Below are 27,784 nucleotides of genomic sequence, written 5' to 3'. Positions count from 1 at the left end.
CACACCTCTGTTCTGTAGTTGCTCCGCCGCTCCGCTGGCCTCTGCACTGACCGCACTGTCCCGGGGGAGGGTCGAACGCTAACCTGCTGGCCCGCTCCGTCTCAGTCTCTGCCTCCGCTGAGAACCGCCAAAAACTGAGCACGCCCCAACAGTGCTCAACAGCGCCACCACCTCAGAAGGTATCGCTAGCTTCCTATGGCAGTCTAGGAGTATCACTTGCTATGACAGATTTCTCGATTGTCTCGCCCCCATGGTAATACCACCCCCTGTCGGGATTCATCCCTTTAACCATTCCATTGATATACCATTTCATCATAATGGCAGCTTTTTCACAAGTTTGGTTCCTTTTCTTCTACCTCCCAGAGTAATTCCCTTTGGAGCATTTTAAGGATTTCAAAAGGGCTTAAAGGACCTTTTTTCTTTGTTGCGCATTTCCCACGTTATAGATATAGTAAATATACTAGACTTCAAAATATGTGCGGCTGAAGCCACAGCATTGCTAACATACATGTATTGACCTTGATCTGCATCAGTCCTGGAGATGCCTCTTCCTCTTTACATTCCATCTACCACTTTCTGAAGTTATAATTTATGATTTTGGTGTTAAAGTTAGGGCTCCTGGGAATTCAGAGTGTTTAGCGTTGTTCTGCTTTTGCTTGCTCGGTACCAAATGTTCCCTAGTTGTTGGTTTATTCATTATTAAGGATATCCACGTGAGGCATAGCTGCCCAGGTTTCAGATTGCTTATATCTGACATTTTCATAAATTCAGTGTATTTATGAGTGACATTCAATGACTATGAGTGACGCTTAGTCACGAGCAAAAAAATCAAGCAATGAAGACGGGGAAAACAAATATCCGAAATTACACCCATTGGAGCAACGAGAAACTCTACGAAGATCTTTAAACTGCTGTAAAGCACCAGAAATGGAAGGGCACTAATGGGAATCCGGGCTCTCCACTTGGGACTACTAATAATTGGATGCGCTGAACCAGAGAGCCACAGAATTGAATCCTGCTCGGTGCAGTGGAGAATAGAGACTTGTGTAGATTTAGTGCTACAAGGTCCCAGTCCTATGAGTGACAACTAACTGCCAAATGACATAAAATATTAAAAATGAGAGCCATGACATAAAATATTAAAAATGAGAGCCTTTTGAGAAATTAGAAGTTCTAAAAGGATCTTAGCCAATCTTCCACAGTCTCAAAGAAAATGCCCCCCATTGCACAGATCAGAAACTGTTCTCTTGCTGGACTCGCCTTTGCTTCCAGAAGTAAGTCCTCCCTGCAGTGCCAGGCTGAGGCAGAGAGCTTCTTTGGCCCGTGTTTTTGGACAGGGGAGCAAGAGAGCTTACTGGCAGTGCTCCTGTAGACTAGAAGTGGCTGCAACGCGCCGTCTCAGCTTTGGTGCTTAGCGTTTATTTTCAATACGAAAACAGCTTGCCTCATAATACATTGCCCCCGTCTTAGTCCAGCATAGTAGAAGCAGAGCCTCAACATGGACTTTGCTGTTTCTTTCAGTTTCACGATATAATTCAGTCGTGCTCCATTTAACCCTGTCTTTTGTATAATTACGAGGTCTACAGCTTATTTACCATTTAGAGTGTCAAATGGTATTACCGCGTTTATGTCACTTCCGTTGCGTGTCCATGACGTGTAACACTGACTCGGGAAGCAGCGAAGCTGCTTACTTCTCTGGCATCACATACAGAGTTCCGAGTTGGCAGGATTTTGCAATGCAAATATAAAAATGTTTTTCTACTAAAAAGTGCCAGTATTGGACCATGATAAAAAGTGCAGGTACTCTCTTTTAAAATAAAGAAGTGCAAGAAAAGAACGGATCCCTCCTCATTTAGAACGCGGATGCTGTGAACGGAATGAATCGCTAGGCTCGGCGAGCTGGGGATTAGGCATGCCGTGGGGCTCCTGGATTAGTGGGGGATTCCTACGTGCTGTGGGGCTCCAGCATGCTGGGGTATGCAGCGATACAGACGCAGACCATCTTCTGGCTATGCTGTACGGTCTCCTTCTGTTAGAGCAGGGAGCACGTGACCCAGCAGCCTGGAGCCAACTGCCTTCTTGATACAAACAAAACTCATTGGTTTTCATTAGGTTGAAGTTATTTTTCAATGACGCATCTAAGTTAAATTGTGAGGAAAGCCGCCAAGTGCTTGCTTGTGCAGTATTTACTATTCGAAGCGTTATCACAAACATCACAATCAGGTCTTTGTATTTCATTTCGCATCAATAACCGCGAAGGGGCGCCAGATAAGAACGTTTTACTCCCTGAGGAAGAGGCCTCATCATTTATTGCTTTATCAGGTGAGACTGGCAAGGACGGGTCCTCGCTGCCTCGACACCATTGAACTGAAACTCCAGCAGCCGAGCACGTTACAGTAGAATCTCAGTAGCGAAGATCATGACGGACTAAAATTAAATATATTTTACACATTACCTGACACTAGACAATGGCAGCTTGGCAGAGCGGCGAGCGGCATGAGAGGCTGCAGGCCCCAAACTCGACTCTGGCAGCCACGGCCGTGGTCCTGTCGGGACGCGTGTGGCATCGTGATGAGAGGCCGCAGGCAGAGTGGCGGTGCGTCCATTGGGGTGCTGGGGCGTTGCCCCACATGGCCCCAAGTCGCACACAAGCAAAATAGCAAATTCTAGACTAAACAGAAACTTAAACTACTCCCGAGTCGCTCCGCTCCAGGCATTGTCAATCGGCGCTGAAGGGGGTTGGGAGCGGGGCTGGCTGCGGCAGCAAGGGTGACTGACAGCAGCGCTTACTAAAGCGCAGCTGCAATAGTGCGCATGCTCGATTTTGAGCTGGTCATTTTTATGACCAGCCCGAACATGCGCACTACAGCCACCTCCTAAAAGACCATGCGAGCGAGGGGGGGGGGGGGGGGGGGGGGAGTCTGGACCCGAGAGGCCGAGGGTTGCTTCATGCAGCAGTCCCCGGTCTCTAATGGGCGGGCCGTCTCCGTGCCCTAGCCAATCCTGGTGCTGCTAATGCAGCGTCTGGAATGGCAGAGTGACCGCGGAGCCTGAGCGGGCAGGCATTAAGATTGGGTGCCACACGTGGGTGGGTGGCACTGCCGCAGCAGCCGCGCTGTGATTAGCCATGAGTCAGTCCCGTCACAGGCACCGCGCCAGTGCCACACAGAGTCGACTCCACACCAGAGTGTCCACGTGGCGCCTAGCTGGCAGTGCCAGCCTGCCTGACGCCGAGATAATTTCCCCGGAGTTTTCTGTGCCAGTCAATAATCCACACATCCGTGAAGCCACCTGAGCATGTAAGTCAGATCGACATTTGATTTCAGCACATCTCACCGTCCTGCCATCGTGTACACGGTCTAGACGTTGCTTACACTCACGTTTCAAGTGACCCTCTCTTTGGACTTCGCTTTACAGCATGGTTGAAAGACAGGCATCTCATTTACAAATTTTCCCTCGAGTAGTTTGCTGCTCTCTTAGAATGAAAAAAGCTGCATATCTGACAGGCGCCACATTTAGATGCTGTTTGAACACTGCTTTCTTACACCGAGGGCAGTCTGTGGCGGGTGTATTATTATTATAGTGACGTCAGCCCCTCTGGTAATGGTGACTCGTGCTCGTTACTTATGGGTGATAAAATGACTCATCTCCAGCAGTGGGACTTATGGGTCTGTATTCACACGTCCCTGACACTGTCTCCACAGGAGGCGTCCACTTCCCGCCTAAACTTCGGACCCGCGTACACATACGGAGGACATGTCCAATAACATGCGAGGACACGCTCGCTGTGTGTCCCCTTGCAACCCCTCCGTGTAGAGGGTCTCGCAACCAGCAGCCAGGGGCCTAATTCCTTGCTTGCATCGGAGCTCGAGCCCATAGTATCTTTGCTACACCACTGAAGGACACAGATAGAGGGGAAGGTTCGCTGTAGATAGGGATCAGAGGACAGGTGAAGGGAGAACGGTGCGCGGAGAGTAGGTGATAAAATGAACACAAACAAAGAAATGAGAAGATTACAAAGTGAGAGATGGAGGCAAAAAAAGAGCTATAGAGATGGGGGAGTGATGAAGACTAAGGTACAAATGCAGGTGAGAGCATGAGACAATGAGAAACAGTAAGGATGGTGGAGACAGAGGTAACAGGAGGGCAAACGTAGTCACCATTAGGTGAGTGCAGTGAAGAAAGATGAGGGAAGACATGGGGTGACAGCACAACCATAAATGAGGACTAGGGGGTGAGTAGGATGTCAAAAGATGGACGTGAGATGTTGAAAGAAGTGGAGTTTATAGTAAGCCTAAAATAGTATTGGTACGTCATGGGTGCACACTGCATTTGAAAACGGTGCTTTAACTAATCCAGTTGCAGAGTTACATATGATGTCCATGTGGCAGCTTGTCCCTTGTCACAACAAGTTCACCTATATTGTTTCCCTATACTGTAGTTAGATGTACTTCGATACCCCCCCATTCGACAGCCAAAAACGCTACACACTGCGACAGGCGCATTACCCACGGTTCTATGCTGGCTGCTGCATCTAAACCCACTTTCCTTGGCAAGAGCGCAGTTTTACAAATTCCTTAATTCATTCTGCCACCATTTGGTGCGCATTTCTGTTGATTGCATTTTGAGTGTATTCCCCCGTGAGCCAGGATTTGTTGGGGCGGTTGTGTGCCTCTTCGGTGGGTCTGTGCAATGTCTGATGACTTCATGTGTACGAAGGAGAGAAGCGAGCTTCGTGTTGCTAAACTTACGCCCAATGAGTGAAAGTTGAGTTGCTTATGCATTTCCTATTGAATAACAATAACGAAGCTGTAGTGCCTCCAGGCACTACCTGTCAGACTCGACCGCTTTTAACGTGCCTGCTGCTGTCTGCGTGCCAGTGTGTGCTGCATGAAGTCACCAGTCAGGGGGCATAGGGGGCATTTAAACCGCTGCACAACATTAGCACGAGCAGCATGTTGCATGCAGCAAGAGCTGTGTGCAAGCAGTGGCACAGAACTATAGAGGGCATCATTTTGTTATAATTGCGTGTTGTTTATTGGTTTAACGCGTCTGCGGTGCATGTATAATAATCATTCGTGTCTGCGGGGCACAGAAGACAGTGAGCAGCCCAATAGCGCCCTGAAAGCTAATCAGAATTGAATATAAACTCTGAGAGAAACTGGGAGCATCAGGGAACAAATATTAATCGTTTTCCACTACAACGTAGGTTATCATTTTTAATTATTAAGGAATACGCCGATGGAGCATAGATTGTTGGAAGGGGTGCGATATGCTTTTAGAAACAAGTCTTTTAAACTACATGTTGTTTTCAGCGTTCCCCTGGGTAATTTATATAGATGAATATTGATCTTCTTGAAGCAAATCTAATTTCAGCTGATCGCTTTTAATTTAAAAAAATGTCATTCTGTCGATATGTTTGTTTTGGTTTTCTTGGCTCTATCAGATGGTGGTTCAATTATGTCAGTGCTCGGGAGCGCACACACGGCCAGGGGCAATTGCTGAACTTCTTCGCATGCAGTGACGAACAGCCTACAATAATGCCAGTGTCTGTGGGGAGGTTGCATGCATTCTCGGGTCTGTGCTGAGCACCCCCAGCTGCTCAGAGGCCCCAGCAGACGTGGTGCTATCTACGGTAGTCTGTAACCAGGCAATGTCAGGCCTAGACAGACTTTAATAAATTAAACCTATTGAGTGCAGTGCAGCTAAGGGTGAGTGATGTCTGTGTGAGTGCAGGTTGAGCAGTGTGCCTGTATGAGTCCAGGGTGAGTGATGTGGATGGGTGAATGCTGGCTTAGTGATCGGTCAGGGAAGGGTGAGTAATGTGTCCATGAGTGCAGGGTGAGTAGTGTGCCTATGTGAATGCAGGGAGAGTGATGTATCTGTGCAAGTGCAAAGAGACTTGTCTGTCTATTCCCAGAGATGTATTCGCCAAGCCACCTCTTTCTCAAATTTGCTTGAGAATGCACCATTTGCCCACTCTTTTTTCAAACTTTTCTCCTGGGGAGAACCCCCTCGAGAAACCCCGTAGGTGGGTCGGGCTCGCTCACTGCGCGTGCTCGCCACAGTGCAGTATTTACTCGCCACAACTTTCAAATGTCACCAGCTGCCACTACAAGCTCCACTCCAGCCAAAGTTTAAGAAAGTACCTGAGAACTGCCGCCTGCTCGCATCGTGCCGTGGGCGGTATGCCCCGTCTTGGCATTGGCTAAATATGGGACACATTGTTGCACTCTCCCTAACAACGCCATTGTGTCAAGTGAATGCCGAATGGAGCCTATGCAGCTAAACCAGCCCCTGGGCCTGCAGCAGTCAGAGTCCCTGTCAGGTCGGCTGCCAGAGCAGCGCGCTACATGCTGCTTTGCTCAATGCTAATTATAGCGCGCCAGCTTGACAGGTTTACGGAGGCCTTATAAATGTGTCTTCGCATTTCAGTGCGGTGATGCGGACTACCACACTGAAATGCGTTAATCTAATGCCTGATGCGTGATACTTTGCAGGACTGATGAGACCGCAGAGAGACCAACAGGGAAGAAAAGAGTCATGCAACTGGCGGTCCCTCGACCTTTACTTTGATCATTCCTGGGCACGGTCAATTGTGATTTCCGAAAGCGATGAGGAACTGGCAGGAAGTGAACGATACTCTGAGGAGGCTCTTGAATGTGCTTACACTGAAGTAATATTCTCCCTGATCCTTCAATGTTGTCAGATATTTTCAACCATATTGCACACCCCTGAACACTTTGGCTGTCAGGAAGGCACATGATACACAAAGAGAGGGGATCCTTATTAAGAAAAGGAATTGCCGTATTAGGTGCAATTCACCACCAGCAAAGTCATGAAGCCTTTTCTAGTTACAAAAAAAATCACAAAAAGCAAAACTTACAAAAATGATTGTGAGAGCATAGAACAAAATATTTGTACAGAAGAAAACTAGACTCAAAAATAGTAGAGGTATGCGAACTTCGCATAATTTGCTTTGAGTAATTAACGCAAAATGTGGGGAATAATACACATAATCAAGTGCAATGCAAATCTGTCATTTAGCGCTATATGTTAGTGTGAAATGTGTCCTTGCGCCAATTGACACAGTGGTGTATTGTGCACTAAAAAAAAGCCCCACAATTGCGGAGAACAACAGCTGCTTGTTTTCTGGTGGTTTGCCTTCCTCCTGTGCTATAATTTTGCGCACTATGGTGTAATTCGTAGAATTTTGTGTAACAAGCAAAACGCAAAATCCCCGAAATGAAGTGAAATATGCCAGCGTAATTAAAATTTTGCCCGGGCTTAAAGAAACAGTCATTGGAGGCAACAAGGACTGACTGTCTGGCTTGCACTGCTTGAAGAGCTCGGTAGCGTCAATATCAGCAAAAAGAGGCTGGGTGAGTGCAGCTAGCAGGGCTGCTAGACTACAATGTGCAGGCCCTGTCAGCACTGGAGAAGCTATTGCTGCTGCCAAGGGTTGAGTGAGGGACTACATTTGTCACATCACAAAAGCCATAATGTAAATTGCACAGTGTAGCCATCTGTGCGGCCATAGTCCTATACTGATCACACCAGCACCTGCAACAGACAGGTAAAGGAGTCTGTCCAGATGCTAAAAAAGGCAAAGCTCAATGTACAAGGATGATAAATATATAGAGTGGAAAAATGAACTGTTAAATCAGGGTTTTCTTGGAATTCAGAACCAACCGGGGGCACTTCATTTTAAATTAATTTTAGGTCACTGTACCATTTTGACCACTTATCTTCCATGTTTTCAGTTTAAGGAAAAAAAAAAATCAGGAAACTTTATAGATGCTGCTTCTACATGGTCTGTATTAGTGTTTAATTAGCCCTTTTTTCATTAAAAACAAAAAGAGAAAAGCACCCTTAGACAGGCTTGTGCATTTGAAGTGTTCTGAGAATACGCACATAGGCAGAACTATTTGGAAGGCACAAATATAAGTACAGTGTCCATGATGGGGAAGCTTTATATCTGGCATGCTACCACCCTACAACACCACCACCACCACCACCTCTTTCTGGGGTACGTACTGCAACACAAATCTTTTGTCTATCACATATGTCTACCCTTGGATTATTCCTCCCACTACCGGCACAAACTGGAACTCTTGTTGCTTGTATCACTGCGATAAGCAAAGACGTTTAACCACTTTATTACCTGCACTGGTAGTATCATGAACTATGGTCAATTTCTGAAGCTCATACAGAGGAGGAGGATTTGAAGCTTTAACTCCAGATCCTTTGATAAGCAGGCTTACCCTACACAAGAAGACCTACTTCTTCACAATCTAGTTAACTCAATTGGAGACACTGAAGAAAACAGAGAAGACTTCTCCCGGGAACACTTTTTTGTGACCAGTCACGGTCACACTTTGAAGCCGTGCAGTTTCCCACCAGTACCACAAACCTCTCCACTCATAGGGCAGTTTATGATGCTTTGCGCTTACTTCTACAACACTTTGTGTTCTGGCTGGGGAAGTCTGTGTAAGGAGGTAGCCAACCCAAAGTTTATCCTTGAAAAAGAAAGCACTCCGAAGGAAGCAAACGTGGAGTTTAGCACAATAGTCAGGCTGTTGACTGCTATAATACTTATAGTGATGACACTATGGTCGTAACTAATCGGATTACTAATCGCAGCCACTACAAATGCGAACCACAATGGCCCACTGACAAGACAAGAATTGGAATAAATTATTTATGCTACCACACATTTCGATATATCCCATTTACGTTGCAGTCTTCTACTTTACTAAAAGCAATATCTACTATGCAATCCGTAAAAGAAATATGTAACACACTCACCTGATTTGTTTCCATATGAAATGCCATTCTGTGCTAAAAGTTCTCTCAGCCTTTGTACTTCTTTTGTTAGCTCCTCATATTTCTAAAATGTAACACAAATAGGTGAGAGGACGCTTTCTAATTTCTCAGATTTGAACACACGAGCATACAGTTCCCACATACTATCTACACACTGGCCGAGTGATGCTAAAGATGAATTCTACATCTACCGATACAAAAATGAACAGTTTAGTAGAACACTTAGTATTTCTCATGGTGACAGCTGGTGAGGAGTAATGTGTAAAGCTCTCATGAATGTGGCTAGTTTTCTCAAGGGGGTGGTACACAGCGGACAGACTAACTGGTGATCTGAACTTCATGAATACCATTGCAAGTGTATTTTGTGGTCTCCCTTCCACGAATGGAAAAGTACAATTGTGTACAATGTTGTGAAGCTGAACTGTTCTGTGTGACACAGACTGCATGATGATGACGATGATGGCGAGATTGCCTGACCAATAAACAGCAGAACTTTAGATGCATGAGCTTAAATGCAAGCAAGTGAATAAACAAAGAAAAGGGTTACCTTACCAGCTTTCATCATGTGTGCAACTGTTAAGGTGCTTCATTTACCTGGGATAATTTGGCATTTAAATGTGGGAAGTGAAGGAAGGAAAAGTGTAACTGATCTGTAATGAAAGGTTTGCATCTTGGTATGTTGTAGATACATTTGCTAGGCTCTCTCCTGGCATCTAAAGCTGGCCTCTGTATATCAGAACTTATTTTGATTTTTTAGGCCATTTTGCACTCCGTTTCAGGTGTGCTTTGAATTTCTTGTGCTCCTGTTCACTGAAACCCATAATACACAGGCAAAACGTCACCTCTGCAGATAAGATTTTTCTGCCACCTGGTTCAGACACGACCCAAACAGTTTGTTAGAAGGACTTGAAGCCTCAGGAGATAAAAAAGGAACTTCCGTCCCACAAGCCCATCACCACCCGGCACTGGAGAAGTGCAATGCCAGCTCTTGAATCCACCTTTTGCAAGCTGCTATTAACGTGCAAGATCCCAGTGAGGAGGGCTTTGTTGGTGGGAAGGAAAGGTCTGCTAATATCGAAGAAGAGAGATGACAGCAGCAGGTATCTAGAACACAAGCGGTTGAATGGACCAATGCCTGTGCGGAGGTCTGGCAGGACATTAACGGTAACTATAGAGATAGGAAGGTCACACTAAGCTGGAGTGTTCCAATTAATTGATGGCAGCTCCAAGAGGCAAGTTAATGTCAGGGGATACACAACGGTTATCCCTGTCAACGAGTCAAGGAGCAGCTATGCCGCTCATTAGCATTTATCTCATGAGCACAAGGTCCTAGGGGATGCTGTTGAGCCATGTCGGCCTTTGTAGGCACAGGGTGCACAGCATGACAGAAATGCGCAGTAGTAAATACTGTGCTCGTACACCTAAACATGAGATGTTAGACTAAGGACAAGGCCTGTAATAGTGAAGGACTCTGTACACATGTACATCCACAACAGTGGGGGAACACAGCACACAAGCATAAAACAAAGCCAGGAAGGTGTCCTTCTGCCCAAAGGAAGGATAGGCCTCACCCTTATGCTCAGTTACCTAAAGGAGATTATTCCAAAGCCTGTATCCATTGAAACACAGAAAGTAAACTGTAGTGCTGGTAATCCAGCAGTATAGCATAATCCGCCCGTGAATGATTACACTGAAGGTGCAAAGAAGACCGTGTCCAGTGGCTTAACCTTTGGTCAAACCGGAAGCTCGGTTCTGCCCATAACAGAATATATAGAGACAACCCCGACCACACAGCCAATACTGCTCAACTATGCAACTGCCTACAAGCGCTACCAAAACACGTGCTTCCACTAACCACCCAGCACATCAGCTGAGCAATGGTCATGTGCATCGAATGAGAAGACATGTAAGCGACCTTGTACGGCCATATGGCCTCATCCAACAAACCCAGATCACAACAAGGATGACACAGTCTAACACTGGTACACCGATTCGCTCTGACTGTACATACACACAGGCTGACTCGAACTCTGCAATGGACACCCAGGAACCGCTTGAAAAACCATTCCTCGGCTTCTAAATGTGCTGCAATGGTAGAATATGCACTTACATAAATGACAAAAACAATGCCAACAATGGGTACAGGCCAGCTTTTTGCCATGGCCTACTGACACACCCTTGGTACGGATTTAGCAGTGTCCAGGTTTTTCATTAATTTATCCAGCATTCATTGAAATACATCATAAATGTGTTTATTTCGAGAGAATTTTGGTAGAACATCTTTACTACCTTTTTGCATATCTCCAGTGTTTCAAAATTAACAACTTTGGTCTGTCTTTGTTTCTCAGATTGTTTTCCAACTGCAGTCTTTATATAGCCGGCTTCTTCAAAAATTGCTTTCAGTTTTTTCTTGTATCCCTAGAAGCAAAAACACAAGATCACATTACAATTGTTATCTAGTAGCAAGTTTATTCATTAAAACAATTTATAAGCGCCACATAAAAAGTGGTAAATAATATTTTGCTACTCATTAAAACAATTAATGCTGCAATAGGCCATATGCATCATGGTCTGGCACAAAGATAAACCAATCTTTATTTTTCCCTAGATGACTAGGGTGATTTCACATTTGTGGCCAGCTTCTCCCCCCACAGGCTGGTGTAAAAATAACATGGGGCATTAGAAGCCAATTACACTATAGCTTTTACTCCATGCGTTTATCAATCAACAAACCTAATCGTGACATCCTATTATCAGTCCACAGTTATTTATTTTTTAATCTATTTTAAAAAGTGTCTTTTTATATAATTTCGAAAATGTAACTTTGATCTGGCTTCACACGCCTGCAGTAAATAAGATTTTTTTTTGGGTGTTTGAGAACGTCTGAAATGGCACCTGTAAAGTAATAAGCTCGTCATAGACCGCCTGTTCCGCTTCATCCCACTTCCGTCGCAGGGTTTCTTTTAGTGTGGGATACACTGAAATGTAAACGAGCTGGCATTAATTGTGTGCATACAATTAAAAGTACCATTGCAATTAATGAGGGACTAGGTCTTTCACCAAATGAATCTCTTCCAGCATACTTCATTCAACCTCAGGGGTGGGTGGGGTGAGGATTCTGGAAGTCATTCAACTTAGCAACCATGGTGGCATACCTAGCAGAGAATGAGGGTGGCAGACCAGAGGCGTCTCGAAGGTCAGAGAGTACACACAGGTACTTGGCTCGGACACTTGCACCAACTTATGGCTTCTTCCGCAAACAAGGAGAACCTGAAGACGGGTAGAAAATAAGAGACATGTAACTAAAGCGGTATGAACATAACGGAGGCCACAAAAATGTGTGATTTGATTGTAGTCTGTGACATAATCAATCATACTCAGAGCTATGATCATGTCACAGGCTACGATCAAATTACATCTGTGAAACAAACAAAGGACTTTTTTTATAACTTCACATTAATAGACTTTGACGTCATCTGTGCCACTTGGGAGTGTGCCGAGTTCTGTTGTTCTTAGTTGCTTAGGTAAACAGCGGCCTGTTGTTTTCCGGGGTGAGGAGGTGGAGGGGGGCTGGCCGATGTGCGCGATGCCCTATTTAGCTTGTGCACCTCGACCCAACTGCTCTGCGGTCTGTACTCTTTGTGGAATGCGTGGTAATATGGCATTCATTTGTAATCTAGGGCACGTACCTGTATTCAGTCAACGTCTGCCAAAGACTGGTGAAAAACTGACTAGAGGAAGAGGTGTGGCGCAGCGGCCAGAGCGGCCGAATCCGGAGCGCGGGGCTCACGGTTCGATCCCCGGTGGGCGTAGCGGCCAGAGCAGCTGACTCCGGAGCGCGGGGCTCACAGTTCGATCACCGGTGGGTGTAGCGGCCAGAGCAGCTGACTCCGGAGCGCGGGGCTCACGGTTCGATCCCCGGTGGGCGTAGCGGCCAGAACAGCTGACTCCGGAGCGCGGGGCTCATAGTTCGATCCCCGGTGGGCGTAGCGGCCAGAGCAGCTGACTCCGGAGCGCGGGGCTCACAGTTCGATCACCGGTGGGCGTAGCGGCCAGAGCAGCTGACTCCGGAGCGCGGGGCTCACGGTTCGATCCCCGGTGGGCGTAGCGGCCAGAGCAGCTGACTCCGGAGCGCGGGGCTCACAGTTCGATCCCCGGTGGGCGTAGCGGCCAGAGCAGCTGACTCCGGACCGCGGGGCTCACAGTTCGATCCCCGGTGGGCGTAGCGGCCAGAGCAGCTGACTCCGGACCGCGGGGCTCACAGTTCGATCCCCGGTGGGCGTAGCGGCCAACTCCAGAGCACAGGGCTCATGGTTCAATCCCCGGCGTGGCGCAGCGGCCAGAGCGGCTGACTCTGGAGCGCAGGGCTCACGGTTGATTCCCGGAGCTGGCGGCAGCTCAGCATCATGTGACTCTGAGCAATAGCTCACTATCTCCCCAACGGCCCCCAAGTGCCTGGACCCCTTAGGGATTATATATTAAGCCTTACAAATCTGGAATTATTATTATTATTTATTATTACTGCAAAGATGAAATCTGTCCCCATAAGAGGACATACATTTCACCCTAGTATCAACTCACGCTTTAGGAAATGTTGTAGACTGGAAGTTGATTTCTATTTCCAGGGCTGAAAGTCTGCACTGCCAAAGTATCTCTATGGGAAGCACTGGATAATACTCTAATGCCCTTTAAAAAACCTGCTGTCAAGAGGACAGCTAAAGTGATGAGAGCCACTGCTGAGCTTTACTCTATGGAGATTTCTTACTTACTGTACTCCTCTGTCCCAAACAAATAGAGAAGTGCAAGGGAGCAGCTGTTCTGCACTGCTGAGCCGTGCATCTTCTAATTCACCAAACCCTGAATCAAGGCCCTGAAGGGGATATCATTGGTAGCACACAGTTATATAGCGCACAGAGGCATGGCGAAGGAATCGTACGGTGCAGAAGCACTTACAAGCCACAGCCGAGAGAATAAACGAGTGCGGGGGAGATGAGATGTCTGGTGCAGGAGGAGGTGAGCTGGTGGTGTTGCTGGAAAAAGAGGGCATGCAGTGGCAGGCAGATTCTACTCTGCAGCTTCCTTACGGTTCAGTCTTTATGGGTTGTATGATGGAACAACACAGGGAAATACTTTGAATGCCTTTACAACGCATTTTTATCCCGCATTTTGTTAGAACGCATATGCTTTTACACCGCATGCCATTACCGCACATTGTTTATATATATTTATTAAAATAAATATTTGTAGGGGAGATCTCCCCACACCTCCCAACTTACTCCACATGCCCGGTAAACGCATGCATTGTAAAGGAACAGCGTGGTAAAAACCTCGCTGTAAAGGCGGTTTCATGTCTCGCCCAGGAGGAGTGTGCAGGGGAGAGGTAATTAAGGCATGGCCCTGCTCTCGATAATGAACCACAATTACCTTGCATTACACAGTCACTCCCTCCCTCACCTCTTCTCTCACCTTAGTAATCAGGGGGCAATAACCAGGAGGCATGGAAAAGGGTCAGAAGGAGGCGCGCAACACCCATTGGACTCAAAGGGCTTCAGCCTCCCCCGTCGTGTGTGGCAGCCCGGGAGGAGACAGCTTCCCAGGCACACACAGCCGCACCCGAGCACTTCACAGGTCTTTAAAAAGACCATTTGCATGTTAATGAGGCCTCAGTGTTGTTTCACCCCTTCTAAGAGCCCCTGCAGCTCCACTCTGCCTATTGCTTAAAGTTTCAGCCCCCCCCCCCCCCGATATTTCTTCTTAGCCCCCCCCCAAAATTTGGCTCTAGTTGCGCCTCTGGTCAGAAGGCATGAGGTCACGGAATGGAGAGAGTTATTGACCACTCAGGCAGGACTAGATTATGAGAATGGGGAAGCATACAGAACAGATATCTGATGAGGGCATCACAGTCAGTGTTTCCTTGCGTCTCCTCAGCTCTGGTTGAGTTTTGCCTGCACCCGCTTCTGGTCCTTGACACTCTGTGAATCACACTCCCTCAAATACCCAAGATACAGAGTAGCAGCCCCGGCTACGTTCACAACTCAATGGCTGGAATGGTGTCTGGAGGGACTCAATCAAGCTGCATGGTATCTGAAAGACCAACAATCGAACTGGTTTTCTGCCGGATTGGTATGGATACCCATGTTCAACTCTTCATATCCTCTGGCCTGGTTTGTTAAAGCACCCACCCGTCGAGCTATATGATCTTTCCTAAAGCTATATTTTCCAAATGCATGGTTAACATCTTAGACCATTTTTCTGCAAAGAACTTCTTGAAATCAATCAACATAAATATACAACAAAAATGGTAGTAACAAAGGCAAATCTGATGGAGGACAAGCAGAGTGGAGATAGCAGACCCGCACTGGCTGCCTTGAATGATGACCCGGCTGGACTGCTCACCAAGAGGGGAACGTGCACTTTCACCCCGAAGAAGATATGAAGGAGCTCTTGATGTGAAGCGCTGTTCTCCTGGGAGATGCTAAAATTGGGCAAAAAAACGGTGGAGCCCTTAGTATGAACCAGGATTCATTGAGGAGATGCGAAAGTGAAGTAGGAAGCACACATTGAGACGCACGAGGATCCGCTAACCGGGGCCACAAGTGGTGAAGCCGTTTATACCCTGAGAGAGGAGCAAGGCGAGGACAGCCCTCGATAGAACAACAAAAGATTCCATGAGAGGTCAGAGAAACTACCCCAGCCCACTCAAGAGCTACACAGTGGACTGAAGGCATGGGGCTGAGCAGGCCTGAACCATGGCAGGAACAGCCCTGCGAGAGAGGATCAGAATGGCTGCAAGCACTGGGGCTTGATCCCAAGAGCAGAAGCCTATCCCTGTAGACAGAGAACATCAGAGACCATATGAGCCAGTCTATGCACTTGTGGCAGCAGAAACACTGGGACATCCCTCGAATTCGGAGGGAAACGGGTAGCTTCCTGGCTATGAGGGGTCTACAAGAGACGATATCTGAAGACCATCGCCACAGTGATATGCCTCCCTCTGGACTGGAGATCCCACAGTGATCTGATGACTTTTGCACCGGGGGGCACTAAGGTGGACTAGACCCAGGGACGCCCTGATCACAAACAAAGCAGCCACACAAGAGTAAAGGAAGGTGGGCTTGACGAGTTATGTATGGTGTCCGTGGCATACCATAGCTGGCAAATTCCAGTGCTTTTTCGTGTTTAAGCCTGAACCACAAATCCGGTTTAAACTGGGGTTTTCAGTGTCATTTGTGGTTCAGGCTTAAACACGAAAAAGCACTGGAATTTGCCAGTTATGGTATGCCACAAACACCATACATAACTCGTCAAGCCCACCATCCTTTACTCTTGTGTGGCTGCTTTGTTTGTGATCAGGGCGTCCCTGGGTCTAGTCCACCTTAGTGCCTCCTGGTGCCACAGTCATCAGATCACTGTGGGATCTCCAGTCCAGAGGGAGGCATATCACTGTGGCGATGGTCTTCGTATATCGTCTCTTGTAGACCCCCCATAGCCAGGTGTTTGTGGCATACCATAACTGGCAAATTCCAGTGCTTTTTCGTGTTTAAGCCTGAACCACAAATCCGGTTTAAACTGGGGTTTTCAGTGAACTATATAAACACATTGTTAGAAATGGGATTTCTGGTTGGCTAGGGCTTGCGCCAAAGCCAGGCAGAAACCACCACTCTAGTCAGGGCTGGGGAGTTACACGCCAAAGATAACCCCTGCTCACCCCCTTGGTAGCTTGGCATGAGCAGTCAGGCTTATCCCGGAGGCAATGTGTAAAGCGTTTGCGCGCGCACCCAGCAACAACACCCAAGGCCCACCACAAAAGAAACTCCACACAAGGTATTATATAAAAATAGCCTTTGGTACAAACACATTAGATAATAAATACACACTTTACAATGTGCCACTGGCACGGGCAGAATTTACAGGGGAATTATCTACAAGGGACAGGGCCTCCTGGACCACTGTCTGGAATTAGCACAAATCACCAAATGGTAAATGTAGAAATGTAGAACAAATAATAAATGTAGCGCACAACCAGTAACCACTGGTAACAGGTAAGTACCACCTACGCAACCCTAACTACCTTAGGAAAATATTACGCAGGAAACCAGGAACACACTAGTAACACTATACTAGGTAACACAACCTCCTAGGTATAAAAATACATCTAGAGGGATACACAAAGCATTGCATAAATCACATTTAGGAATGAACACAGCATCACGGCCATGCACAGGCGCAAAAGTACGCATGTAACAATGATCATGTACCCTAGGTGAGGGCACAATGCAAGAAAACTGTCCCCAGGCCAACCTGGCCTTTCAGGGGCTCAGACGCCCTTTGTCCAGCAGAGTCAGGGCTAGACTGCGCAGGCTGCGCAAGCCAAAGCGTAAGCAACAGGGCCCAACCTAAACATTGCAGCTGCCCACTAAGTGCTAGGCAGCTGGGAAAATGCTTGGGCACCACGGTGCCTTTGGAGCCCTCTCTGGGCTCTGGAATGCCCCACGATAATGGGGGAGCCTCGTGGGCTCTACACAGATGATGGGGCCAACGTTGGAGCCTCACAGGGCTCTTCAAACAATGGGCCTCGTTGGAGCCTTACCGGCTCTAAAACACACAATGCTGGCCCCGTAACGTTGGAGCGCACCAGCGCTCTAAAACACACAATGCTGGCACCGTAACGTTGGAGCGCACCAGCGCTCTTGAACAAAGAACACTGGCCCCCCTTCGTTGGAGCCTTCTCGGGGCTCTGAACAGAGAACAGCGCTGCGCGGGGCAGAGGAGACCTGCGGGGACGCCCTCACTTACCGGGTAGTACTTCCAGACACGCTGGGGCGGCCTCGCTGCTCCGGTCCCAGTCTTCGTCGTGCGGGGTTCTCCCCTCCTCACGGGAGCCCCGCGTCAGCCGGCACTCGTCTCCAACTTCCGTAGCGGCTTGGGGGAAAGCAAGGAGGTGGCTTGCGCTGCCTCCAATCACCGCGCAGCTCCCGCGGTCGAGCCTCCAGTCACGGGGAGCACTCTCTCCCGCTGGGCCAATCCCAGCGCGGCGGAGAGATGACGCCGAGGAGACTCCGGGCCTGCGGTGGTGATTCTCTTTTTCTCCAAAGCGGCACTGAGGGGTGGGCTCCCTCTTTCTTACGCATACCAAGCGGGGTAGGCACCCGCTGTGGGAGATAAATCTTTAACGGCGGCAATGCGGGGTGGGCACCCGCGAATAATAAACCTGCCAACCAGAATGGCAGAAATAATTAAATAAGCGGGGTGGGCACCCGCCAGAGTCACTAGTATGCGGGGTGGGCACCCGCTCCAACCCACGGGCAAAGCGGGGGAATCCCTACGTCGGGGTTCCCTCGTGGATTATTGCAGCTCAGCGCTGCTGTCACGACGAAGGTGCTCCTCTGCAGCAAATATAGATATAGCGCTTCCCAGGCGCTTGAAGGCAAGGTCCAGGAACACCAAGTGGAGAGCTTCTCCTCAGCAAGGCGAAGTCCAGGGAAAGTCTTTAGGAAGGCAGGGGGGCAAGGACTGGGCCCAGGGGCCAGCTCACAGTGCCCTCCAGCAGGGAGGCAGTCCCCAGTGGCGGTCTCTCCTGGCGCCTAGCAGCAGCAGCAGGCCCCCCCAGTTAGGATCAGAAGAACATTTTGTAAGGGGACACAGCCCCTTTTTATACACATAATACCTTTGTCTCAAGGTGCAGGGGAGGGGCGAACCAGATGCAACTGGTTCTTGAGCACTTTGTTTTGCTCAGCCCCTCTCCCTATTCACAGGACAGGCCAGGGTCATCAGTCGCACCACAGGGGGCGGAGCCAGCATTGTGTGGGGAAAGCCCAGCCCTATTCAGGTCCCAGGTGTACTCCTCCCACCCATCTGGCTGCTGATCTCCCCATTCACCACTGGGTGACTCCTCCTGACTCTGGGGATTCCCTAGCCCATCACATGACCTCAGCCAGCCAATCGCCAGACAAGCCACTCATTTCACACTGCACACAGAAGCGCCCACTTCTAGAAGTGGCACTTCCACACTAGGTACATTGACGCCACACACATCATCGCGCAGCATTTCATCACACGAGTCCGTACATACCAAACTCGCACCTGCACTCCCCACGCATCAGGAACTACCAGGGACACATACATTCCCCCATGCATTCCTATGGGAGGGCAGGCCAGTCTAACTAAACCATGCACAGAGCACACGCGCTTTCCACTGGGACACAGTGTGAAAGCGCCTAGAGGCCTAAATCCACTAGTCCTCCATAGGGAAAAAGCTAATATACTCGCAAAAAGTTTAGGGGTGAACCTGCCAGAAGGGCCAAGTCCAACACACATGTACACTACATACAGCACAAAATACGTTTGGCTGCTTTCATAGCACAAAAAGCAGACGTTTCAAAAATCTTATTTCTCCAAGACATGTCACAGATATAGCAACAGGAAACCTAGTATCAGCCCGAGAATGGCATTATCACAGCATAATATTGATTTGATCCAAAGGGTGAACACTATTTCTTTCTCTCCAGCTAATCAGTCTCAAGGAATGGCAGTGCAATTCGATGAAAAAAGCCCAAACACTCTTCAGTGCACCACCACTTTAATGCAGTGAGTGAACGGCTCACGCCCACCACTAAACCAAGATCAGTACAGTGGATGTTAACAGTCAGTCCACCACACATAGGAGAAAATTATTTTGGTGCAAGCACCAGAAGAATTTTCTTTTTGAACAATATTGTTTGGATTAAAGGAAGAACTTTGCTTGCGTCCCAGCATTAGTTTTTTTTTTTTTTTTAAAAATCAGTGTGATGCACAACATGCAGATATCAAACTAACTAAGTGAAACCAGTCAAAGCCATTATCGCCAGCTGACTTCATTTCGATTGCTGCTCATGGTGCACAACTCTGCCCTGCAAGCACCGATGTAAGCAGGAGTGGTACTGCTGGAAAAGGAGCTTTGTCTCCTTTCCAGCAGTACCTCGACCAAATGTAGACTTGTTTGACGATTGCCCTCAGAAGGGAGCCTCCCCCTGGATACCAGGGATTTTTTTTGGGGGTGGGAGTGTGTCCCCAAAGGATTAAGTCTTTACGGCCATTGGGCGGAGGGTAGAAAGCCCACCATACACCAGGGATAATTGCAGACAAAAGAAAAATTGGATGAACTGGTGTTGGGTCATGCCCCAAAATCTCCAAAAGGGCCAAAGATTCTTTCAGAAATCCCACTAGCCACCAGGGGGAAAAAAATAGAAAAACCTAAGGGGTGTGGGTGGCCCACCCAGGCAATAGGCTCGAATCACACTCTGGGGGGTAGAATGCTCATTTGATACCAGGGAAAATTGGTTAAAAAAAAAAAAAAAGAAAAAAAAAAAAGGAGGTGGTTGGGGCAGCTCGATGAGGCATTGGGCAGTGTCCCACCCAGAATTTCTCTAACAGTCTTTCTGCCCCTCTAGGATGGGGGGGGGGGGGGGGAGAACATCAGGATGGGGCTAATCGAAAGCCCACTAGACACCAGGGAAAAATGTTAAAAAACAAAAGTAAGGGCAGGAAGCCTCTCCAGCTTCGGTGTTAATTAGAAACCTCTTTGGGAAACGTAAACAATACTCAATATTCTAACTGCACACATAGGCCATTAACTACTTTGCAATCTGTAGCTTCAAAACTCTCCTACAGTCATACTTAAAATGGTTTTGGTTACTCATTCACAAGAAATACAATGCATACTTTGCAAAGGAGGCTTTGCAGGTTTCCATAGATTTTATTTTATTAAGAAATCAAACTATTTTGAATTTAGAAAAAAAAACAAGACATACTATTTGTTTCACAACCATGCCTAATATCTTTTATACTTGTGTAGGCTTCAGGAACAAAAATGCTGCACATTGTAAAAAAAATAGCATACCTTAGTTTGTCTGTTCTTGTTCCCACAGGAATCACCTTCTCTCATCCACATGCCGGCGAACGTGTTGTTTTCGATTTCCCACTCATGCCAGATTCTGGAACACAGCACCCCAAAGTAACTTGTTAGATTCAATCAAACATTAAATATTACACAAAACTTTATGCAACACACCAAATTCATTAAACCAAAAGTGCTTTCAGCAGTACAATGCCAAATGCACTATTAGCACATTTATAAATCTAAAACATTTTCTCTCGCTTATTATCCCAGTTAGCTTTTAATTTCTAGTCTACCTGTCCTCAAGCTGAATTTCACTACCTAATGAAATTATTAATTGTAATTTTTTTTATTCCATTTTTTTCTTATCCATGTTGGTAAAATTCTTACAGCTCTCTGGAGTCAGTTGAGCTTTATTAAACACTCAAAATTATAATAAAAAGTAATCAAGCACTGATAAAACCAACAGGTGTTGACTTCATAATGTGAGTGCCAAGCTATTGGCCTTCCCAATGCTTGTTCGTAAAACACTATTAAAAGTATAAGGACACAATAAATGTCCAAGATATTGGAGGTAAAGCAAAGACACATCTTAACTCCTTCAGTGCTCATGACGGAGCCACTCCGTCATGAGCCACGGGTGCCGTGTGCTCATGACTGAGTGGTTCCGTCATGCCGCGACCGTTGGCGGCCGCTCCGCCCACGCGGCGCTCTTTCCCCGCCTGTGCGGGGGGACAACGCAACTGGGCGGAGTCATGACGGAACCACTCCGTCATGAGCACAGCTCAACCGTGGCTCATGACGGAGTGGCTCTGTCATGAGCGCAGGGCCACCGTGCTGCCCCCAAACCCCCCCCAGCGCTGCGGCGGAATATCCGCCGCAGCCAAGGGGTTAAGGTATCCCCAAACTGAACGTTTTTTTTATTTTTATAAAAGGCATGTTTTGTTTTTCAAATGTTTTTCAGGCAGGAAACTCTGCACAGAATTGAAAAGGCATGTTCCATTTGATCAAGCATAGAAAATTTGGAAGACTAGCTGTAGGTATTTAAAATACAGAACTGTCTGAGGAAAAAAATACAGCGGTTTCTGAATGTATAGTAAAAGGCTTGCCAACGCCACTTGCAACATGAACAAATAATCCAGCCACATAATGATCTGCAGCAGCCCAGGCGCTTAATGTGCCTCCTGACTCAAACATCAGTTGAGTTAGTGAAGCAGCTAGCAGTGCTGTAATGCTGCCTTCATATAGCATGCAGAACATTTCGTTACCCAGGTACAGAGCAATCTGATTGGTTGGCCGCAATTGTCAACAAACATTTGCAATGCAATCGGTCTCGCCTTCGGGACATTATATGTATTTAGCTAGGCAGCACATTAACCTGGGTGCTGAAACATCTACTGTTCTTTAATATGGAGGGAAAGTAACCACGAAACTGCTTGACACGCCAGGTATGGGAAAACATGGAGAGAAATATTGCCTTTCAGTGGAAAATGGTATAGTCCAAAGCTCTGTTTTAATATAAAATCAGGGTCTTCGGTAGTCATATCACTGAAAATACAAGATTTGAAAAAATGATTATTGTCTACGGGTGCTTGTGGAAGACAATTTCTATGGACTGGAATCTAGAGAATGCTAAAGTGATTCTCGTATTTTACTGACCTCTGCTGGTCGTTTTCTATCAAGACGGTTAAGTAGAGGCAGTTGAACAGAAAGAAAACGTCCTTAAGCGGAGGCAGACAAGTCCTAGAGCTGATCTCCAGAGCTCACAAAGTATATACACATATAAGTATATACTAAAGTATATACAAGAGTTCTCGAATGCTCGACCTAACAAAATGTTGCTGCCACCAATATAGGACTAGGTCCCTGTGTCCTGCAAAAATGTTTTTGAAAAACGGCATAAGGGTTCTGGTTAGAGAATAATCTGACCCCAACTCCCTAAGCACTTGCAGGTAGGAACCATAGGGACCACCCCTTCCACAGATCATAAAAATAATAAAAAGGAACAAGAAAACAGACAAAAAAATAATAAATCAATCGGACAGCAGGTACAGCAGTACTCCTGATGGAACCACTGTACAAGCTTCCATCACAGGGTACCGCAGTACCATGGTGGTGGAAGTTTGCGTGATGGGTACCACAGGAGTACCATGGTAACAGAAAAAAAGACAAAAGAAAAAAAAGAAGAGAATGCGTGTTCGGTGTGCATGGCTGAAGGATGTGCGCATGTGGGTTGGACACTGGAGGGAGTTGGGTGCAGGGCCTGGCTAAAGTCCCAGCCCTTTGGCTAACTCCAGCTGCGCACAGCTGAAGGACTGTATGCAGGGGGTTGGGACCTTGCCGATGGCCACTGATGTCATTTAACATGTCATGAGTGATGTAATCAACAAGGTTATAAGCAGTGCATAGCAGGGGTACAAGTTGCATTTAGCTCAGTAAACTAAGTTCTGAACTTCAGTGGTTCTTTAATGTTAGTTTTTATCTCATTTCAATATCTTTATATAAAAGGTACTTTAACCTTTGTTTTCAGTGATTTTTTTTTGTTAACATAAACTAAGCTCTTATTACTGTACCTAACTACAACGTCACTTTAACCTATTATTTTCAGTGATAGAGACTGTAGCACAGAATCCCATCATGACGAAGGCCTGATGAAGGTGGTTGAAGCATGTTAGTTGATGGAAGGAGGAAAGGTGTTAGTGGAGGAAGAGAGAGGGGGGCAGGAAAATAAACGGCATGCCCACTAAAACAAATACACATTACAAGATTTACAAAACTGTAGAAATCACTATCTTGTCCCAGAACAGACTGGCTATCTAGCATGGGCATACACTCTTAAGTCCCTGGGTCAGTCACTTAACCACCCCCAAAGCTAACATAGCAACATAACAACTAGTCACAACCACTTGCAAAAACACATGCACCTGCTTATACACCACCCTGGGCCTCACTGTATCACAGTGCTGCTTAAAGGTCCTTTTAGATGAACTCCTTCGTAAGGTGTTACAGATCAAACCTCCACACAAGTATTTCTCTGCTCAACTATTAGAACAGGTCAACCCCGCTCCCTCTATACACAACAAAAACCTCTATACACAACCAACTTTAAACAATCTGTAGCCTTGATGACTGCATCCCTTTCTTCAGCAGGCCCTATGCAATGAATGAACGCCTATGTGGAGGTATCTCCTGGGTCCCAGGTAGGAATCCGATACTCTTGATGCTCTGCTAACGTATCCAATTTTTACTCAGACAGAACATCATAAAGTAAAAATGTATCAACCAAGTTGGCAACACTTTCACCTTCCTGAAGTGCAAGATTTCTCAGTATCTGCTGGTTGGCCACGTGGACAAGGTTTTCCACCTTTGCCTCCAACTGCAGGACAGAGTACGCTTTCTGGTGCGTGTAATTTGCTGACTCATCCTCCCCCAGTGTCTTGAAAGAGCCAGCCAACGCAGTGGCACAGTCTCAAGTTTGTTGTTTATCTTTTCTAATATTCCCTCAATAAAGGTTACTTTCTTGTCTGTGCTGAGCAATGTGGGTTGACGTACCTTCACTGTGGCCATCAAAAGGGACTCATCCATAGAGACCCCATATCTAGTCCCACTCACAGGAGAGTTTCTGACCATTTGAAGGGTGCAAGTTTAAAATTAAAATGAAGAAGCACTCCTTTATCATGTTAACCTTCTTAGGCAGCATCAAGAAACAGTATCAAACACACTGGCCCTGAAAGCAGCAGTATGTTTGAGAGGGCCAATTCAAATCTCCCTCATCAGTCTAAATTCCCAGCATGCTGAAGGTCCAAAGCCATAACATTTCAAAGCAGAAATCATGTCCTCAGATGGATAGCTGTCTCCATGCCAGGTTGATGGTCCATATGAATGTTTTTGCCACACTGGATGGGCAAATGATGTAATGTACAATGGCGACATGCGAGTGGATGTGTAAATGTGAAGAATAAGTACTACCTAGAACAAGGTAAACCATTGCAGTGAGTCTATTATAATAAATAAATAGCGGTTGAGAACAGAGGTGCCTCAGTAAAAAGAAATAAGTGTCGTACTTACAAAGATTCACAGGATGTTCTATCATTTAGCGATATGCCTGGTAAATGCACAGTTAATCACTCATCAATCAGTCGAAAAATATCTTAAAACAGTGGGTGAGCAAGTACAATCAAATATGCTCCATTAGGAAGGACTCATAACAAAAAGGAATTATGTACTGTCTGTGATTTCACATAAGGTACAGCACTGCGACCATCCGCGTCTGCGTCAATGTTCTAAACTAACGTCTTGGGGCAGGAACACATAGAAGTGTTTACAATGGCTGCTGCGAGGCAGGAAAAAACAGAGGTAATAATCTGTAAAGTAAATACAATAGTAAATGTGGAAATTTAGATTAAAGCAAAGTATAGCGTGACTGGCAATATTTTAGAGTGAGGATATGTGTGTACTAATTAAAAATGAATATAGAATGGGATTGGTTTGGGTACACTAGTCTACATCGACACAATATGTCAATAAAACCACAAAGACGGATAGGTCATATGTCAAAACAACAAATGAAGATTAGACATGCATGCATTGTCAGTCGTAAAAAATTACAAGTGACATAGATTTTGACAGACAAAGAATTCCAAAAGATGGGACCAGTGTTGAGGATGTACACACTCGTAGATAAATTATAAAAATTAGTCAGTAACTAGTGGTATCAGTTCAGATGAAAACTGCATCATGTGAGTATTTACAGTATCAAGAGACTTGAAATGTATGTGTAGACGGAAATAAGTTGTAATGCAAAGAACCGTCTACATTTTGATTGAGAACATACAGTATAGACCAGTATAAAACGGTTGTCAATGCCAAACAAGCATTGGGAAAGCCAACAACTCTCACCTTACTGACTTATTGGCCTTGGTAATGCTTTTTGCAATGCTGTACAACATTGTTAAAAAGCAATATGGTTTTTGCCTTTGCATCAGCACAAAAAAAGTGAAACAAATAAAGGCACAATAAAGAGTCTGAAAGTGCTACACCAGTCCTTCGGCACGCATATTGTCACACATGCACACGCCTAAGGAATGACATGGCCACATCATGGTGCCTTTCATTTTTATTTACCGCTCCAAGATGGCGGAAGCCACTTGGATCAATAAATTAAAAATAAGTGATTTCAGTGGTGTGAAAGCACTTTTTAAACTGTGGAGCAGCCCAGCAGCAAATAGCAGTTTCCAGGCATACAAAATTAATTAAGAATATATATATATATATATATATATATAGATATAGATATATATACACACACACACACACACACACACACAAGTTCTGCTCCACAGAGGAGTGGATTTGGGGGACAATGGGTAGCGGGCAAGCAACTGGGAGTGGGGCAGGATGGGTGAAGAAGCAAACTAGGGTAGAGCAACCAAAGGTGGGGGTTAAGCATGAACGATGCAGCACAGAGGGGGGAGCGAAAAAAGAGAAATGCAACACAGTGCATGGGGAAGCACACGAGGGAAGAGCAGGAAAACACATCCACTCTCATGGAGTTTTTGACCACAATGATAAAGTAGTTCCCTAAAAGTGAGCAGCAGAAGGGCACAAGTTGGCTATTCAAGAGGAAGGGAAAGGGAAGAGACTAACAAGATTAACAAGGAAAGCGGTCAAATAAGAAGCAAAGAAATCAGAGTGACAATAAACCCAACAAATTAAAGCTGTGGGCAGGCTCTAAACCCACTCTAATTTCTTAGCAAATTCACAATAGGTCTTTTGCTACAAGACAGCTTGTGCTATCTCGTGGTGTCGACCTAAAAATGGGTCCTACACGGCAAACAGGTTCTAAATATAGAGGATGAGAAATTAATCTATGTGAAGATATCATTGTTCCACTCTTTCAGTGTATTAAGGCCATTCTCTGTTGCATCATCACTTCGCGAGTCTCTACAGAGTTACCAGTAGAGACTGTGCTTCAAACTCTACCCCAGTAGTTTGTGTAGTCCTCTAGCAGGTCATCCCCTTCCTGGTGTCAGATATACTTCCTTAACGCTGGAAGCCATGGGCACCTACCGATTAGGTCAAATATGAAATCCATATTTTATAGTTTAAAAAAATACTATCCTTAATCAAACAAGCATTTATTTGTGGGTTGGCAATTTGAGGTTGAGTAAAGCCCCTAAAGCTATACTATTTAGACAGCTTTCCTTCTTGGACCAGCCAAGACCCTGAAGGACTCATTTACAGCAAGTAAATAAATGAAAAAGGGCCAAGCATCATCTTTCACTGCTCTCTGATCATAGATTAAAATACAAAAAGTCTTACCCTAGAATCCCACTGTACGCATTCCACCGAAAAGACTGTTCATGCTGGGTAACATTGTGGAAAGGGCAAAATTCATATTTATATCTGAAATACATGGACGAAAAAGGCTTCTAAAGTGCAGTACTGTGTTATCTTATCAATCCCCCAAATCAATTGTATTAATTAATGTTGAGATAAAAAAAATCTGTCAAAGACAAAACGCTAGTTTGTGTTACTTACGTGGATTCCACAAAATTAAAACATTTTCCAGCCAGGCGGAAAAGATGCGGGGGACCTAAGAGTCAGATAAAACAATTTGATTATTATACTAATGATGTGCAAGTCTCAAGTTCTATTTCATGTTCTTTCAGCTACAAACTCCCATCCTGCAGGCATGCTGGTTAAGGTGGTACTGCTAAATAAGTTTTATATGATGAATGAGAAATGTTTAAATCACCATCACTTGCCATCCTGTGGAAATTAACTAAAGAGCACCTCGCCTCCTCCAATGTAAGCCTATCTGCTGGCTATAATGGTGTGATGATGGAAAAACATTCAATAATATCAAACTCTTTAGTTGAAAAACTAAGTAAAACGTTTGAACAGTCACATCAGAAACAGCCACAAAAACATCTAGTGTAATATTGAACTTTTGTCCCCATTTTCAATATATTCATTTTTATTTGACTGGACCAATTCTGTTTACAATGTTCTCCGCCAAACACTTATCTATGTTCACGATAGGATATAAACCAGATTCCCCTCCATTATCACAGCTGGGGC

General features: G+C 45.9%; 1 protein-coding gene across 1 annotated transcript in view; it reads right to left on the bottom strand.

Annotated features, from left to right (window-relative positions):
* GNPTG (N-acetylglucosamine-1-phosphate transferase subunit gamma) overlaps nucleotides 1–27,784 on the bottom strand; it is an 83,796-nt gene that overhangs the window by 21,669 nt on the left and 34,343 nt on the right. Inside the window, exons 4-10 of the mRNA XM_085629283.1 lie at nucleotides 27,242–27,296; nucleotides 27,023–27,106; nucleotides 20,705–20,798; nucleotides 11,982–12,096; nucleotides 11,722–11,804; nucleotides 11,116–11,244; nucleotides 8,809–8,890 (exon numbers count right to left, since the gene is read on the bottom strand). Coding sequence (XP_085485409.1) covers nucleotides 8,809–8,890; nucleotides 11,116–11,244; nucleotides 11,722–11,804; nucleotides 11,982–12,096; nucleotides 20,705–20,798; nucleotides 27,023–27,106; nucleotides 27,242–27,296 — 642 coding nt within the window. The remainder of the gene's footprint in view (nucleotides 1–8,808; nucleotides 8,891–11,115; nucleotides 11,245–11,721; nucleotides 11,805–11,981; nucleotides 12,097–20,704; nucleotides 20,799–27,022; nucleotides 27,107–27,241; nucleotides 27,297–27,784) is intronic.

Source organism: Triturus cristatus, chromosome 10 (assembly GCF_964204655.1).
Source record: "Triturus cristatus chromosome 10, aTriCri1.1, whole genome shotgun sequence".
NCBI classification, from domain to species: Eukaryota; Metazoa; Chordata; class Amphibia; order Caudata; family Salamandridae; genus Triturus; species Triturus cristatus.
Note: the sequence above shows the minus strand (reverse complement) of the source record. Positions and strands in the feature narration are given on the sequence as shown.